At 40.1% G+C, this 14338-nt stretch overlaps 1 protein-coding gene across 1 annotated transcript in view; it reads right to left on the minus strand.

Annotated features, from left to right (window-relative positions):
* LOC149832395 (myosin-1-like) overlaps positions 1-13807 on the minus strand; it is a 30931-nt gene extending 17124 nt beyond the window's left edge. The window contains exons 1-8 of the mRNA XM_090012443.1: positions 12727-13807; positions 1697-1798; positions 1464-1607; positions 1215-1365; positions 1076-1103; positions 716-881; positions 431-532; positions 159-246 (exon numbers count right to left, since the gene is read on the minus strand). Coding sequence (XP_089868569.1) covers positions 159-246; positions 431-532; positions 716-881; positions 1076-1103; positions 1215-1365; positions 1464-1607; positions 1697-1798; positions 12727-13107 — 1162 coding nt within the window. The 5' untranslated portion in view covers positions 13108-13807. The remainder of the gene's footprint in view (positions 1-158; positions 247-430; positions 533-715; positions 882-1075; positions 1104-1214; positions 1366-1463; positions 1608-1696; positions 1799-12726) is intronic.
* Positions 13808-14338: the final 531 nt, after the last annotated feature.

Genomic DNA, 14338 nt, shown 5'->3' on the forward strand with positions numbered 1-14338 from the left:
TCCAACGTTAAGTAGATGAGATCAAATGGTGCATTCACTAAATCTGTCACATACATACAGGTAAAATTATGAAGCACAAAACAAGAAGTTGATAGAGATGTTGGCAGAATTACTACCAAATATGGTCACATGTAAAAAGCTATATAGAAAAGACAGACCTCTAAGAGCAGGACTCGCTCCAGCACAAAGCTGATAAAATATATGATATGATCGCTCTCCTTCTGCACACTGGACCACTCTTGACTGCTCATCAAAAAAATGGCCAATTTAAAAATAATTAAGATTGAAATACCAGAAAAGTTTCTTGTTAAGATGGAAGTTGAAGTACCTTTTCCAGCAGAACTTTCCATTCATGGCAAGGAAGTCAATATGTGAAAATATAGATGAAACCAATAAGTTTCCATTCAAGAACATTATTGTTAATAAGAACCCAGAAAGAAGTGGAATATTTAAGGATGGAGACCTTACAGGTCTGAATCTTGGCGCCAGAAATTTTTCTGGTGGTATTAAAATGAATTTCAATAAGTTTGCCCTGCAATCAAGCAAAAAATAAGGTTTAATAAGGAATGACTATACATAATATGATTCTTATCCAAATAGGAGGCAACAATATACATCACAACTACGTAAGAACTGACTTCAAAATTTATCAAAAACAAACTACCGGCCACTTATTTGACACTAAAATTTGCAAAGACTTCAGCAGCAGACTTACAAAACGACTTGAATTGTCATTTCTCAAAGTTTTTCCATTGCCAAAGGCTTCCAATATTGGATTTGTCTGCAAAATCTCATATTCTATTCCACTGCCACCTCCAAGAGCAGCCAAATATTGCATTGCTATTTTTGCAGTTTCAGTTTTCCCAGCTCCACTTTCACCACTGAGGATGAATGATATATCAGTTTCACGTGTCTACAAAAGAATGATCTACAAAAATCAAGCTTCTTGTATCCAACCAAAAAGCATTTGATGGTCACTTCGATAAATAGTACACCAGCTTTGTCTTGGTGCAACAAAAGGACAGTTGACGACTCTACTGTTTATTGAAAACAAACTTGAAATACAGTGGCTAACCTTATAATTATAGACTGATTAACTTCATCTGCAAAAGTGATAAGACACATCATAATTAGAAGATTGGGGAAAGAAACTAAATGGAAGACTTCACAGCTGAAACTTTGCAGTAGATTGGCTTGATCAACTGCATGGTTACCTCGTATCATTTCACGAATAGCTGTATCTGAAATTGCATATACATGAGGCCTATCAACAAGTTTCCTCCTATAAGCTTCGATATGATCATTTCTATAAAAAGGCACCGCTTTAAATGGATTTATAGCAACCAGCACTGGACCTGCTTTAGTCTGCATTAGTATCAGTTAGTGAATTGTATGAAACCAAACTGCAATCCTGAACAATGAATAACACAATAATGGAAAAAAATAAACAAGCCTAGACTCACATAGATCATATCCCGTGAGTATCTACATTGAAGATTGTAAAGTACTGATGGTTCATTTAAATAACTGAGCTGCATAAGGTCATCTACAGCATCAAGAATGTCAGGATTTGCAGGCAACAGACTTTCAGATGGCACCCTTAAAACCTGATATAAAGATGAATAAGACACAGGTAACCATTCCTTAGTAACTAAATTCTGAACAACCATCATAAGACAGAGATCATAAAGCTCACTTTCCCTTCTGGCAATATGAGATATGATTCTTCATCAGAACTCGACTGTAGCCTTCCTAGTTCCCATTGCCCATTTGGGTGTTGGACCCAAAAGCGAAGCTTCTGAAACATTAAACTTCAACATGTAGGTATAGCAATCAATAGTTGTGCAGTTTTCACTAAACATGAATCAGAGTTTGACAAAATTCTTAAGCATCCAATTCACATATGACATAATAGAAGAAGTTTCGAAAATGCAATGTATCATAAGTCATACAGAAGGACTTAAGACACATGCTTATCACATCATACCAAGACTTGAAAAAGCAAGTCAAATCGAAAGTTAAAGTTAAGAAAATGAAGTTCGCTTTTTTAAAAAGATGCAACAAAGAGGGGAAAACAAATAGGAAAAACACATTTGGGCAATAAAACTCGAATCACCAAGTAAACCTAATTATGGAATAAATCAAGTCACGGGCATAGAATTTTTCGCAAACCCACGATGCGCCAAACTGCCCAGTCAGGTCAGCCTAACGGCTAAAGGCCGCGCACCAACACTTTTTCATGTGTTGAATCATTTCATTGGCCCTGCACACCACCTTGTGTGCAGCTCCCTAACGGAAGTTGATTAAGAGCATCTTCAAATCCGTATTCTATCTAATCCATGCCGCTTAGTGCATAACCGTCCCATACCAACAATCACTTCTGAAAATGGCACAAACATGCCTTAGCCTTGCGTGCCATGGAGCGTATTGCGACTCCATGCGCACGCTACAACAAAACCTCGCCACCGAAAGAATAAAATCTTGCAGCCCCCAATCCAAAAACCAGTTAATGATTAAACACCATAGCGAAGAGTGCCACCCAGACTCATTCGTCGGTGCCTGAGCATTCACTCGCCTAACCTCGAGTCATTATATTCAGTTGGAATCACTTAAGGTGATCCCTGGAGGAATTAGCCCTAACCGACACACACCCTCGTGCGCCCAAACGCTACGCGTGAGAAACTCCTGCAAATCGAGATGTCTTTAACCAAATCTCCAAAGGCAACATCCGTTGATCTGCTGGCAATGCTTAACCAAACAATGCTCCACGTCTGTGCCGTCATACAGCGATGCACTAACGATGACATTGTTGCCTATCATGTGTCGTGCTATCACAACATGTCACCAATCAAGTCAACGCATATCGCGCGTTCCTACACTCGATGCATTTTTAACTCAGTAGAGTTCTGTACTGCACCTGCCCCATTCTGAAAACTCGGTCCTGGATATTCTCTCCCACCCAAACTATTGTCGTTCTCGACAATGCCGGTGCAGGTAAGGGTGAAAAGTGTATATTGTTTCGGGTTCGGGTCTGGATCCTATACCAGACCCGAGTTCCTTGTAAAACTTAAACTTAAATGTTTTTTTTTCTGGGTTGGGTTAGACCCGACCCGACCCATGTACACTTAAGTGTTTTATACAATGCATTAGGTCATGATTTCTGATATACAGAAATCGTGACAGCCGCAGAAGCCCCTTTTCGGTTTTCTCTTCTCGTCTCTCTCTCTCTCTCCCTCTCTTTCTCTGTTTTCTCTCTTAATGCAGGTGCAGGTGAAATTCTAACATGGTATCAGAGCGTAGATCCTTCTAGAGGCAAAAAGGAACTCTGGCTCGTGACCACGATCAAAAAAAATTGAGGTTTTCCCCTTCTCATTCTCTTTCTGTCCTTCTTTCCCTTTCGCCTCTTTTCTTTCCCCCTTTCTGAATCTCCCTGTGTACTCACACCTCACGTGAGTTACATTTTTGTGAATTTGTGATTCACGGGCCCTCTATACACGTGAATCCAGATCGTAGATTGACTACGTTTCACGTGAACTGGTTCACGTGAAGGATCGGTCTTCTCCCAGATCGTGGGTTAACGTCTCTTCACGTGAATTCGTGAACTGATTCACTTAAAATATTAATTTTTTTTTCTTATTAATCGTTTGATTCTCTTTTCATTCTGTCTTTTCCAAAATATCTCTGCATATTCGGATGTTATAGTGCTTCCCTTTGATTCCTGTGCTCTGCTGCACCTTATCATTCCTGATTTCCCTTTGCTGAAACAGTCAAAGGAGGGGTTTCTTAACGTGTGATTATTTTTCACGCAAGCCTTTTTTTTTTTTTTGGTGCACAGAAAGGACCAAAGTTTCTTCATATTCTGATTTCAAGAGACTACGATTCTCTGACAGCAAAAAAAAAAAAAAGAGTGTTGGGAGAAGGTTGATTTTTTGTCTGTTGATTCTTATTCTCTATGGATCCCTACCATCCTCAATCAAATCTTTCCTCAAGTTTTCTCAACCAACTTGTTTCTGAGAAGTTGAATACCTCAAATTTCTTGATCTGGAAGAGGCAGATTATTCCTTTCATAAGGAGTCAAGGCCTCTTAGGTCACTTGGATGGAACCACTTCAGTTCCACCAGAATTTAGCCCGAGAGAAGAAAAAGATGACAAAGGGGTGAGTTCAATCGTGTATGTCAAAAATGTTGAATTCCTCAATTGGGAAAGAAAAGACCAGTCAGTTGTTGCATACATCACATCCACCCTTGTCTCAAGAGATCCTACTTGCCATTCTTGACAATTGTACAGCTCTACAACTCTGGGAACGACTGGTTCAGACGTATTCGCAGGTTTCTCAAGCAAGAGTAGTTTTTTTAAAAAGAGAATTTCAGTTGTTAAGGAAAGATTCCATGACCATCATGGAATATTTGAACAAGATGAAGACCATTACAGATCAACTTGCAGTTATAGGGTGTGCCGTTAGTGACAGTGACATGGTGCAACAAACCCTGAGTGGATTGGGATCTGACTACAACATGATAGTCACTTCACTATTGTGTCTCCCTGTTCTTCCTACCTTTGATGAGCTACGAGCCAAATTGATCCAATATGAAATGACTCTGAAGGGATTCTCTGAAGAAACTCATAATCATTCAAATTCTCAAGAAGTTTTTGCTACAGGAGTGACCTATGGTAGAGGACGAGGACGAGGAGGACAAGGGCGAAGTGGACACGGAGGGCGTGGTTTGCTTCCCACTCCAAACACGTTTACTCATGCGCAGGGAACAAGATCCATCCCTACTTGCTTCCTTTGTAACAAAAAGGGACATATCAAGGCAAACTGTTGGCATAATCCAAAGAATAAAGGAAAGAGTCCACAGACAGAAATCAAGAGAAGGTTCACAAATACCAGAGACAGTGGAGAGATTAAAGATTTGCTGATATCTGCCTTGTCAAAGTTAAAATTGAAGCAGAATGATGAAAGCACTTGGTTTGTCGATTCCGTGGCAGCGACTCATGTGACAGGCGATACAGGTAAAATTTCTAATCATATTCCTTATTTTGGAAAAAGTAAGATTGTCACTGGAGATGGATCCCACCATCCTGTTTCCCATGTTGGAAAGACTGTTATCCCCATGTCACATTCCACTCTTACTCTTTCTGACGTTCTTCATGCTCCTGACATTAAGAAAAATATTGTCTCTGTCTCTAAACTTATTGATGATAATAATGCTTCAGTTGAATTCACTCCCTTCTCTGTGCAGGTCAAGAACCTACGCACGAGGGAAACATTCGCTGAAGGAAAGAGACGAGGCAACATGTATGTCTTTGAAGAAGCTCCATGTCGTGATGTTCGCCCTTCTCACCTGGTTTCGAAGTCTTCATCAGAGTCATGTTCCTCCTCTTCTTCTAGTGTTTTTAGTATCTCTGAATGCAATAAGCCATCCTTATGGCATAGTAGGTTAGGACATTGTGGGAGTCATTTTATTGAGAAACTTGTTTCTAATAATCTCATTCCAAAAGAAAGTCTTAAAGGGGATGAGAGTAGTCATAAATGTTCCAGTTGCCTTTTGTGCAAGAGTCATGTATTGCCTTTCAATTCAATTAATAAGAGAGCTTCAAAACCTTTTGAGATCATTTGTTCTAATGTGTGGGGACCCGCCCCAATTGTCTCTGGGTCTGGAAGCAGATATTATCTAATCTTTGTTGATAGCTATTCTCGATACACTTGGATATATTTCATAAAACATAAGTCAGAAGTCTTCTCTTTGTTTCAAAATTTCTTTTCCTTGGTCAAAAACCAATTTTCTGAGTCCATTCAGTTTTTCCAATGTGATGGAGGTGGGGAATTTTCATCCCATGACTTTATTTCTTTTTTTCGAGATAACGGGATAGAAAGAAGGGTGTCCTGCCCTCACACTCCTCAACAAAATGAGATTGCTGAACGAAAACATAGACATATCGTTGAAAGTGCCATGAGTATGCTTCATGACAGCAATCTTCCCACTAACCTATGGACAGAAGCCTTTCATTCTGCCGTGCATGTGATAAATAGATTGTCAATGGTCATTCTGGAAAACAAGTCTCCTTATCACTGTCTCTTTGAAACTCATCCTAGTTATCATGATCTGCGTGTTTTTTGATGTGTTTGCTATGTGCATGTTGATCGGTCCCTGAGAAACAAGTTTCAAGACAAGGCCCAAAAGTGTAGGTTTGTGGGATACGCAGATGACTACAGAGGATATAGGTGCTATGATCCCACCAACAAACGCATCAGAATCTCAAGAAATGTTGTCTTTGATGAGCAAAATTTCGATGACAAAGCTGATGCAACCAATATACCAACTGAAGTTTACTATCCTTGGTTGAGTTCAGAACTTTTTGCTAGCGCCAGCGAAGCATGTTCACCAGATTGCGTGCAGCAAGAAGAAGAGATGTCTGAAAACACTGAGACGTCGGGGTCCCAGAATTTAGAAAAAATACCTGGTAGATACAAAGGCATTGTCTATTCCAGACAGAGACCGATGACATCAAGCCATTCAGATCATGCTTCAGTCAACAATTTGATCCCTTCTCACACTCCTGAGATCAGAAAATCAAGCCGCATACGACATCCCATTGACAGGTGGGTCAGCTATAACAACTTCTCCTTGGATCTTCAGCTGTTTTTAACTGCTCTCAATAAAGAAGATGAACCCACTATGTACTACCAGGCAGCCACTTCTATCAAGTGGGTAGAAGCTATGAATGATGAAATGCAAGCTTTGCATGAATGTGGAACTTGAGAAGTCGTTCCCAGACCGCCTGACAAAAATGTTGTTGGATGTAAATGGGTCTACAAGATAAAGTACAAGCCAGATGGAACTATTGAGCGATACAAGGCAAGGCTCGTAGCAAAAGGATTCACTCAAGAAGCAGGGCAAGACTATGATGAGACTTTTAGTCCGGTTGTAAGAATGGGAACAATTCGGATTATTATCTCTCTGGCTGTTGAACATGGGTGGAAGTTGAGTCAGCTTGATGTAAAGAATGCCTTCTTGCATGGGGACTTGAAGGAGGAAGTGTATATGGAGCAACCCCCTGGATATCAAGAACAAAATTGTAAAACCCATGTGTGCAGGTTAAAGAGAGCTATCTATGGTTTGAAACAAGCATCTCGCTCTTGGTTTGATAGCTTCTCACTAGAGATTCAGAAACATGGATTTTCGCGTTCCATGCTGGACCACTCATTGTTCTTTTTTAGAAGTCAGACTGTGACCACTCTGTTATTAATTTATGTTGATGATATTGTTATCACAGGAAACTCTGTGGTTCACATCCAAGAAGTGAAAAACTTACTAGGTCAGAGGTTCAAAATGAAAGATCTTGGAACTCTACGCTATTTTCTTGGTGTAGAAGTTGATAATCAAACTCATGGCTTGACACTCACACAGCACAAGTACACCGTAGATGTTCTCCGCAAGGCAGGTATGAAAGACTGCAAACCTCTGGGAACTCCGAGTGTGCTGCATCAAAAACTTAGTGCTCATGATGGAGATTTGTGTGATGATCCCACCAGGTATCGAAGCATAATAGGAATGTTACAGTATCTGACCTTCACTGGACCAGATATTGTTTATTCAGTTAATCAAGTATCTCAATTTATGCATGCGCCACGTACTGGACATATGGAAGCTGTCAAGAGGATCCTTAGATATCTGAAAGGGACTATTGGGGATGGATTGACATACTCACCACAGTCATATGGAAAAGATGAGCATGGACTCACTGTATATTGTGATGCAGACTGGGCTGGGGATCCTGATGAACGAAGATCTACATCAGGATATTGTGTCTTCATTGGAAGAAATTTAGTCTCTTGGAGCAGTAGAAAACAAAAAGCTATCGCTAGATCAAGTACTGAGGCTGAATACAGATCTATGGCTGCTGCCACTGCCGAAGTCACATGGATCAGACATCTACTGACTGAAGTAGGAGAAAAGATCTCCCACACTACCTTGCTATGTGACAACCAAAGTGCTATTAACATGTCATTCAATCCAGTACATCACAGTCGTGCTAAACACATTGAGATTGATCAACACTTTGTGAGACAGAAAGTTGAAGAAAAAGAGATTGAGCCTGAGTTCGTCAATACTGAACAACAAGTTGCGGACCTATTTACGAAAGGATTAACAAAGGATCATTTTTGGACGCTCAAAGGCAAGTTGTGTATGGTTCACAACCATGCTCAACTTGAGGGGGGTGAAAAAGTGTATATTGTTTCGGGTTCGGGTCTGGATCCTATACCAGACCCGAGTTTATTGTAAAACTTAAACTTAAATGTTTTTTTTTTCTGGGTTGGGTTAGACCCGACCCGACCCATGTACACTTAAGTGTTTTATACAATGCATTAGGTCACGATTTCTGATATACAGAAATCGTGACAGCCGCAGAAGCCCCTTTTCAGTTTTCTCTTCTCGTCTCTCTCTCTCTCTCTCTCCCTCTCTTTCTCTGTTTTCTCTCTTAATGCAGATGCAGGTGAAATTCTAACAGTAAGAACACAGTCTTAACTGATATGTCAATTTTCTTTTATACTTATTTTTAGTTTACTTCTTTTTTTTCACCCTACTCAACTTGTTCTGGTTTTCATCCACCATTGAAGCAACCTTTAACACGTCAAATCTCATTTCTTAATGCGCCTCCAATCACTTAAACAGTGGTCTTCCGCTTCATCAACATCGAGCATTCTTTGCTCGTGAGACCCCAATGCAGTCTCATAAACAAGCAAGTCATCCTCGCCCGCACGACAAACTTGTCATCTTCATGCTCATGGTTGGGGTGCCTTCTGACCCCAACAAGGGCAATTCCAAGCCCTTCGTAGTCCTCACAGATAAGGACAACCATCAACACGTGCTACAGGGATATCAACTCCCTTAAGGCACCAACTTGCAATTTTTCAACGGTCTAAATTAATCCTCAAGTGGGGGATGCTCAAGATGGGCACTCTGCTAACCCGCAATCTTAAGAGAGAATATAGAAGTTTAGTTGAGTCTCTCATACCGAAAAGTGCAAATCCATCCAACTGAATCCAACGTGCATTCTCTACATACATAAGGCAAATGTCATGATCCACCTGCGAGCCTAACGCACAACTGGTAGAAATCTTTGGCTTATCCATGTTCTTTTAACCAACTGAACAACAACCTTACACTTCTGCTTATCATCGACAAGACCCATACCACCCTGCCAACATCTTGCTTCTGTGCTCGGTCAACAACACTTCAACTGCGCAAATTTGTGTAACCAACATAAACCATCATTGTCCCCTTCTGTGTCGTACTAAATTGACAACAAAGTCTCCGTGAATCTTTTTTCTCTGATGTCAATTTGTCACGGGCATAGAATTTTTTGCAAACACACAATGCGTCAGACTGCCCAGTCTGGTCAGCCTAACGGCCAAAGGCCGCCCACCAACATTTTTCCATGTGCTAAATCATTTCATTGGCCCTGCACACCACCTCGTGCGCAGCTGCCTAGCAGAAGCTGATCAAACGCATCTTCAAATGTATATTCTATCTAGTTCATGCCACTTAGTACATAGTTGTTTTATACCAACTATCACTTATGAAAATGGCACAAACTTGCCTTAGCCTTACGTGTCATAGAATGTATTGCGACTCCATGCGCACGCTACAACAAAACCTTGCCACTGAAGGAACAAGATCTTTCGGCCCCCAGTCCGAAGACCAGTTGATGATTGAACACCATAGCAAAGAGCACCACCCAGACTCATTCGTCGGCACCTATGCATTCACTCGCCTAGCCCCGAGTCACCATACTCGATTGGAATCACGTAAGGTGATCTCACAGAGAATTAGCCCTAACCCACATGCATCCACGTGCGTCCAAACACTATGCATGCGAAACTTCTGCAAGCCGAGAGGTCCTTACCTAAATCTCTAAAGGCAACATCCTCTAATCCGCTGCACTGCTTAACCAAACAATGCTCCACGTTTGTGCCACCATACAACGATGCACTAACAATGATATTGTTGCCTATCGTGTGTCATGCTATCACCACACGTCACCGATCAATCCAACGCATACCGCGCATTCCTACACTCGATGCATTTTTCACTCAGCAGAGCTCTGCACTGCACCTGCCTCATTCTGAAGGCTCGGTCCGAGACAAATACATCGCTATTAGCTAATAACAAATGAGAAACAATAAAATCGATCATAATTGTAATCCTGTAAAGTGTGTTATAACATGTATTTAGAAGGGTCTAAAAATAATAATTTAAAAATGAGAAATTATTAAAAGAAATACAACTGACACCATTTAATAAAGCGTCTACCAATCCAAAAAAAGGAAAAATCAATGCCCCATATTAATCACTTTTTCTAGATAACACACTACAAAGACAGTTTTTTTCTTTTGTTCTTGTTTTTGGCTTATGACTAGTGAATTAAACCCCAATAAAGTCTTACTCAAAAAGATCTTGTTAAAGTTGAAAAAAGGGAATTAGAGGTGTTATCTGGAAATTTTCTAATGAAAGAAAAATTAAAAGCAGTCTTACCTATGATATGGCCTAGTACACTATGATGCACTCCTTTCCCAACACAAAGGGTTATATCATATAAACTTGTGATAGTACATACACAACCAATCACAAACTGAAATCCGGAATCATGATCTCACTACCTGAAACTTTTCGTATGAATTTTCCAGGCTGGCAGGTGTTTCCACCTTGGGTGAAAGAAATACCTATGGGATTGTACATGCTAGCAGTGTGGGCCCCAGATGTTTCCCATGCACATAGTAGCTAGATATGAAAGATCATTCACACTTTTCCCCCTTGAACAAGGTGTTTCCATGACGTTGCCATGCTGGCAGCAATGTTTCGATGTTTGTGTGTTTCATACAAAAAGCACTGTGCATGAAACAAACTGACCCTAAGGACTAGCACCAGCTAGTCCCAACAATTAAGAAAGAGAAAAGCCTGAAAAAAAAAAGTGCATCATTGATTCACGTGAGTACAACCCATAATGTAGAACAATAACTGAGCATACATATTGGAAATGAACCATTGTTTTTTCTTTCCTGTTTATATGGTCAAGGATTTTTTTTAACCTAAGAATCCAATTTGCTCAAAGCCAAATTTGAATTAGCAGAAATACAATGATTCTGACAAGCCAACCCTTCGAAAATATCTTGTAACACGTAAGTTTTCATTTTATACCTCCATATAGATTAATAACATTCTACATCCTTTCCTGATCAACACATGGATGAACATATACGTGCATACATCCAGTGGCTATTGATTTTACTTATTAACAACTTTCTGATATGGCTTCTTTCACTTTTGGACTTTCTATCACATATAATGAAAGAATTGCTTCAACTTTAATTGCTTCCTAGCAAGTAGCAAGCAACAGTGATGCTGCTAAACATTGATTAGATAAGAGTATAACGTGCATTTTGCACAGTTTGATATATTCCTATACTCAATCTAAAACTGCCACTCATTTAATCTGAGAAATTAATCTCATAATACCAATCAAAATGGAAACTAAAAGACACAATGGAAAAGTTGTACATGGGCACGTTTGGAAGCGAGAAAGATGCAGGAAAAGTGATGCCAAATGGAAAATCCATACGGATTTTCCGACACTTCCAAACAAGAGAGACTTTTTCGCTGAGAGAGTTTTTCTAAAAAGTACACTTTTTGGTAGGAAACATTCCTCTAGGGGGGAGAATATTTTCTACCAAGAGAAAATTTATTTTTACACTTCCCACCACCCATCTCACCACCACCCACCATCTCATCATCATCACCACCACCCACCACCACCTTCCTCCTCCTCTCTCATTTTGTTCACATTTTCCCACTCTATTTTTCTCATGCTACACAAACAAGCAAAAAACTTTCTTTTGGAAAACTTCTCATATCAAAATCTCTCTTGGGCAATACTTTTTTTCCTATGAGAGTTTTTCTGGCTTCCAAACGTGCCCATATTGCCATAGATATACACAAGAACATTAAAACATCACAATACCTTTGCCAGTAAGTGATGAATTACAGATACTTTGTTCTGCACTCTTTATTTTTTATATCTGGAATGGTGTTAACATTGTTCAAAACCTTCACTTCATGTACATTCAATTTGCACCAAAATTCTTATAGATAGTCAGCACTTTGGCAATTACTGCCAACCTAACAACATTCTTGAACTAACACAAGCATTCTATTTTTTTCGTATGACGACAAAGGTATTTTATAAACGTCGTGCCACAAAAAATGATGCTAATGAAGCAAACTCTACGACATAATATAAGAGTTATAAACTAAGTGAGGAATTTGCACTCCACGAGTCCAAGTTAATAGAAAACGTTTGCTAAGCATTGTAACCTACAGTTGCAAATAGGTCGGGCAGGCCTAATAGGCTATGTGAGTCATAGCTAATTTCGGCTGCGTTCAGGCATACTACTTTGTTCTTGAATGACCATTCTTTTCCTAGTTTATCGTTAGGTCCATCTAATATCATTGAAACTAGTCAAAAACAGAAAAGGCACTCCCCTAAAACATGACGCCAATTGCTCGTAGTTAGAGCAAAATACAATGATGTATCTGATAACAATCACATCAAACTCCCGTATTTGCTTAACATAAAAAATACAGAAATTCAGGTTTTTTTATGGCACTAACTAAATTTTTGAAGAGAAGAGAAAAGAAAAGCGGAAATCAACAGCAGAGCTACCTTCTTAGCACCATACACACTGTGATCGCTCCAACTCTTTTCGTTACTCAGTGGTGCATACAGAGGCTTTCCTTGTTCTTCACCATCATCATCACGTTCAATGACAGCAAACTTCCTACTGTAGGGCGACTCATCATTACTCTGATCCATGACACGACTCTTGGAATCGGTCTCTATGCCGCCAGCTGCTCCATTTCTACCGCCTCCAGGACTTCTAACCCTATCAAATCCTGAGGTCTTAGAGCGTTCAGGAAGACCAGGGACTCTCAAATCAACAGGCAACGATTTCATGGTCTGTAACGAATTCGGTCCCCTGGTTTTCAAATTACGCTTCTTCGGCCCCAAGGCCGCCTCGCTCTTCCGAGAGATTGAATGGATCATTTTCTCATATCTCCCTCAAAAATCTATAAATCCAAAAAAGAAAAAAAGTATTCTTAAGAGATTCAGCCACGATGATCCAAGCAACATCAAGTTCCCGTGTAGAAAGCTAAGGCGCAATCTGATTCGAGCAACAAAAACAAAAGAAACTTAACCGTCCCATTGAAAACTAGAAATCCTCCGAACGGTTCAAATGCATCCCCGTTCCATTTCAGTTCTGAGTCTAAGAAACGAAAACCTCAGCTGATCGCGACGATCTCTTCCCGGAGAACTAGGTTTCAAGCAAATACTACTTAAGAAAAAGCAAAATCTCGAACAGGAAACCGTACAAACTCTCCGAATCTCCCAAAATGAGTCGGTCTTCCTCATACACTACCGAACTAAGCAACGAAGATCTTCGCCGATCGCGAAGCTCTTCACACTAAAACCTACATTTACTCCCTTGATACCTTCGAGAAGAATGGGTAAGCGCCGAGAGAATACCCTACAAACTCTCCCCCGAATCGTTCAGAACGCCGCGCCTGTATTCCGAGTTAAACAGCGACGATCTTCACCGAGAACTTCCGTCCGAACAAAACTGTTCCACGTCCGGAAAGGAAAGAATTCCTCGGAACAGAAGCTCTAGGGCTTCCGAAGAAGATCGTCGGACTCAAAAGGCTCTTCTCCAAATATATTCCGCGAACGAGTTACCTCTTTTTTTCCTTTTTCTTTTCTCTCTCTCTCTCTCTCTCTCTCTCTCTCTCTCTCTCTCTCTCTCACTCTCACTCTGGTTATTTTTTCTCTGAAGTCGAGGACACTGCACACACTCTACTGAGCACTTGCGCAGGCTTTCAGATAAACGATTTTCAGGAAGTTGAGGGAATTACGGTAACCTCCAAACTTATTTACAAAATGACGGAGAAGTCCTTAAATTTCAAATTTCTAATTTAGGCGCTCAGCAAATTACGAAAATGCACTCGTGCAGTGCTTTTTCTTTTTCACTTATTATTTATAAGCTGGTTTGGATTTGAGGGTTAAATGAGATAGTTGGATGTTTAGGTCGCACTATCAAGAGTAGGACTGGTGAACAAGTTGAACGAACCAAGCTCGAAATGTTCAAGCTTGACTCATTCTTGTAGCAAGCCAAGCGCAATTCTAACTTCATAATGAGCTCAAATTAAACAAGCCAAGTTTTAGCTGACTTGTTTATAAAAAAAATCAATGTATAGCACATATGTAAAATATATTTCTTATT

The sequence above is a fragment of the Nuphar pumila genome, chromosome 7, assembly GCF_984573655.1.
Source record: "Nuphar pumila chromosome 7, dmNupPumi1.hap1.1, whole genome shotgun sequence".
Lineage (NCBI taxonomy): Eukaryota > Viridiplantae > Streptophyta > Magnoliopsida > Nymphaeales > Nymphaeaceae > Nuphar > Nuphar pumila.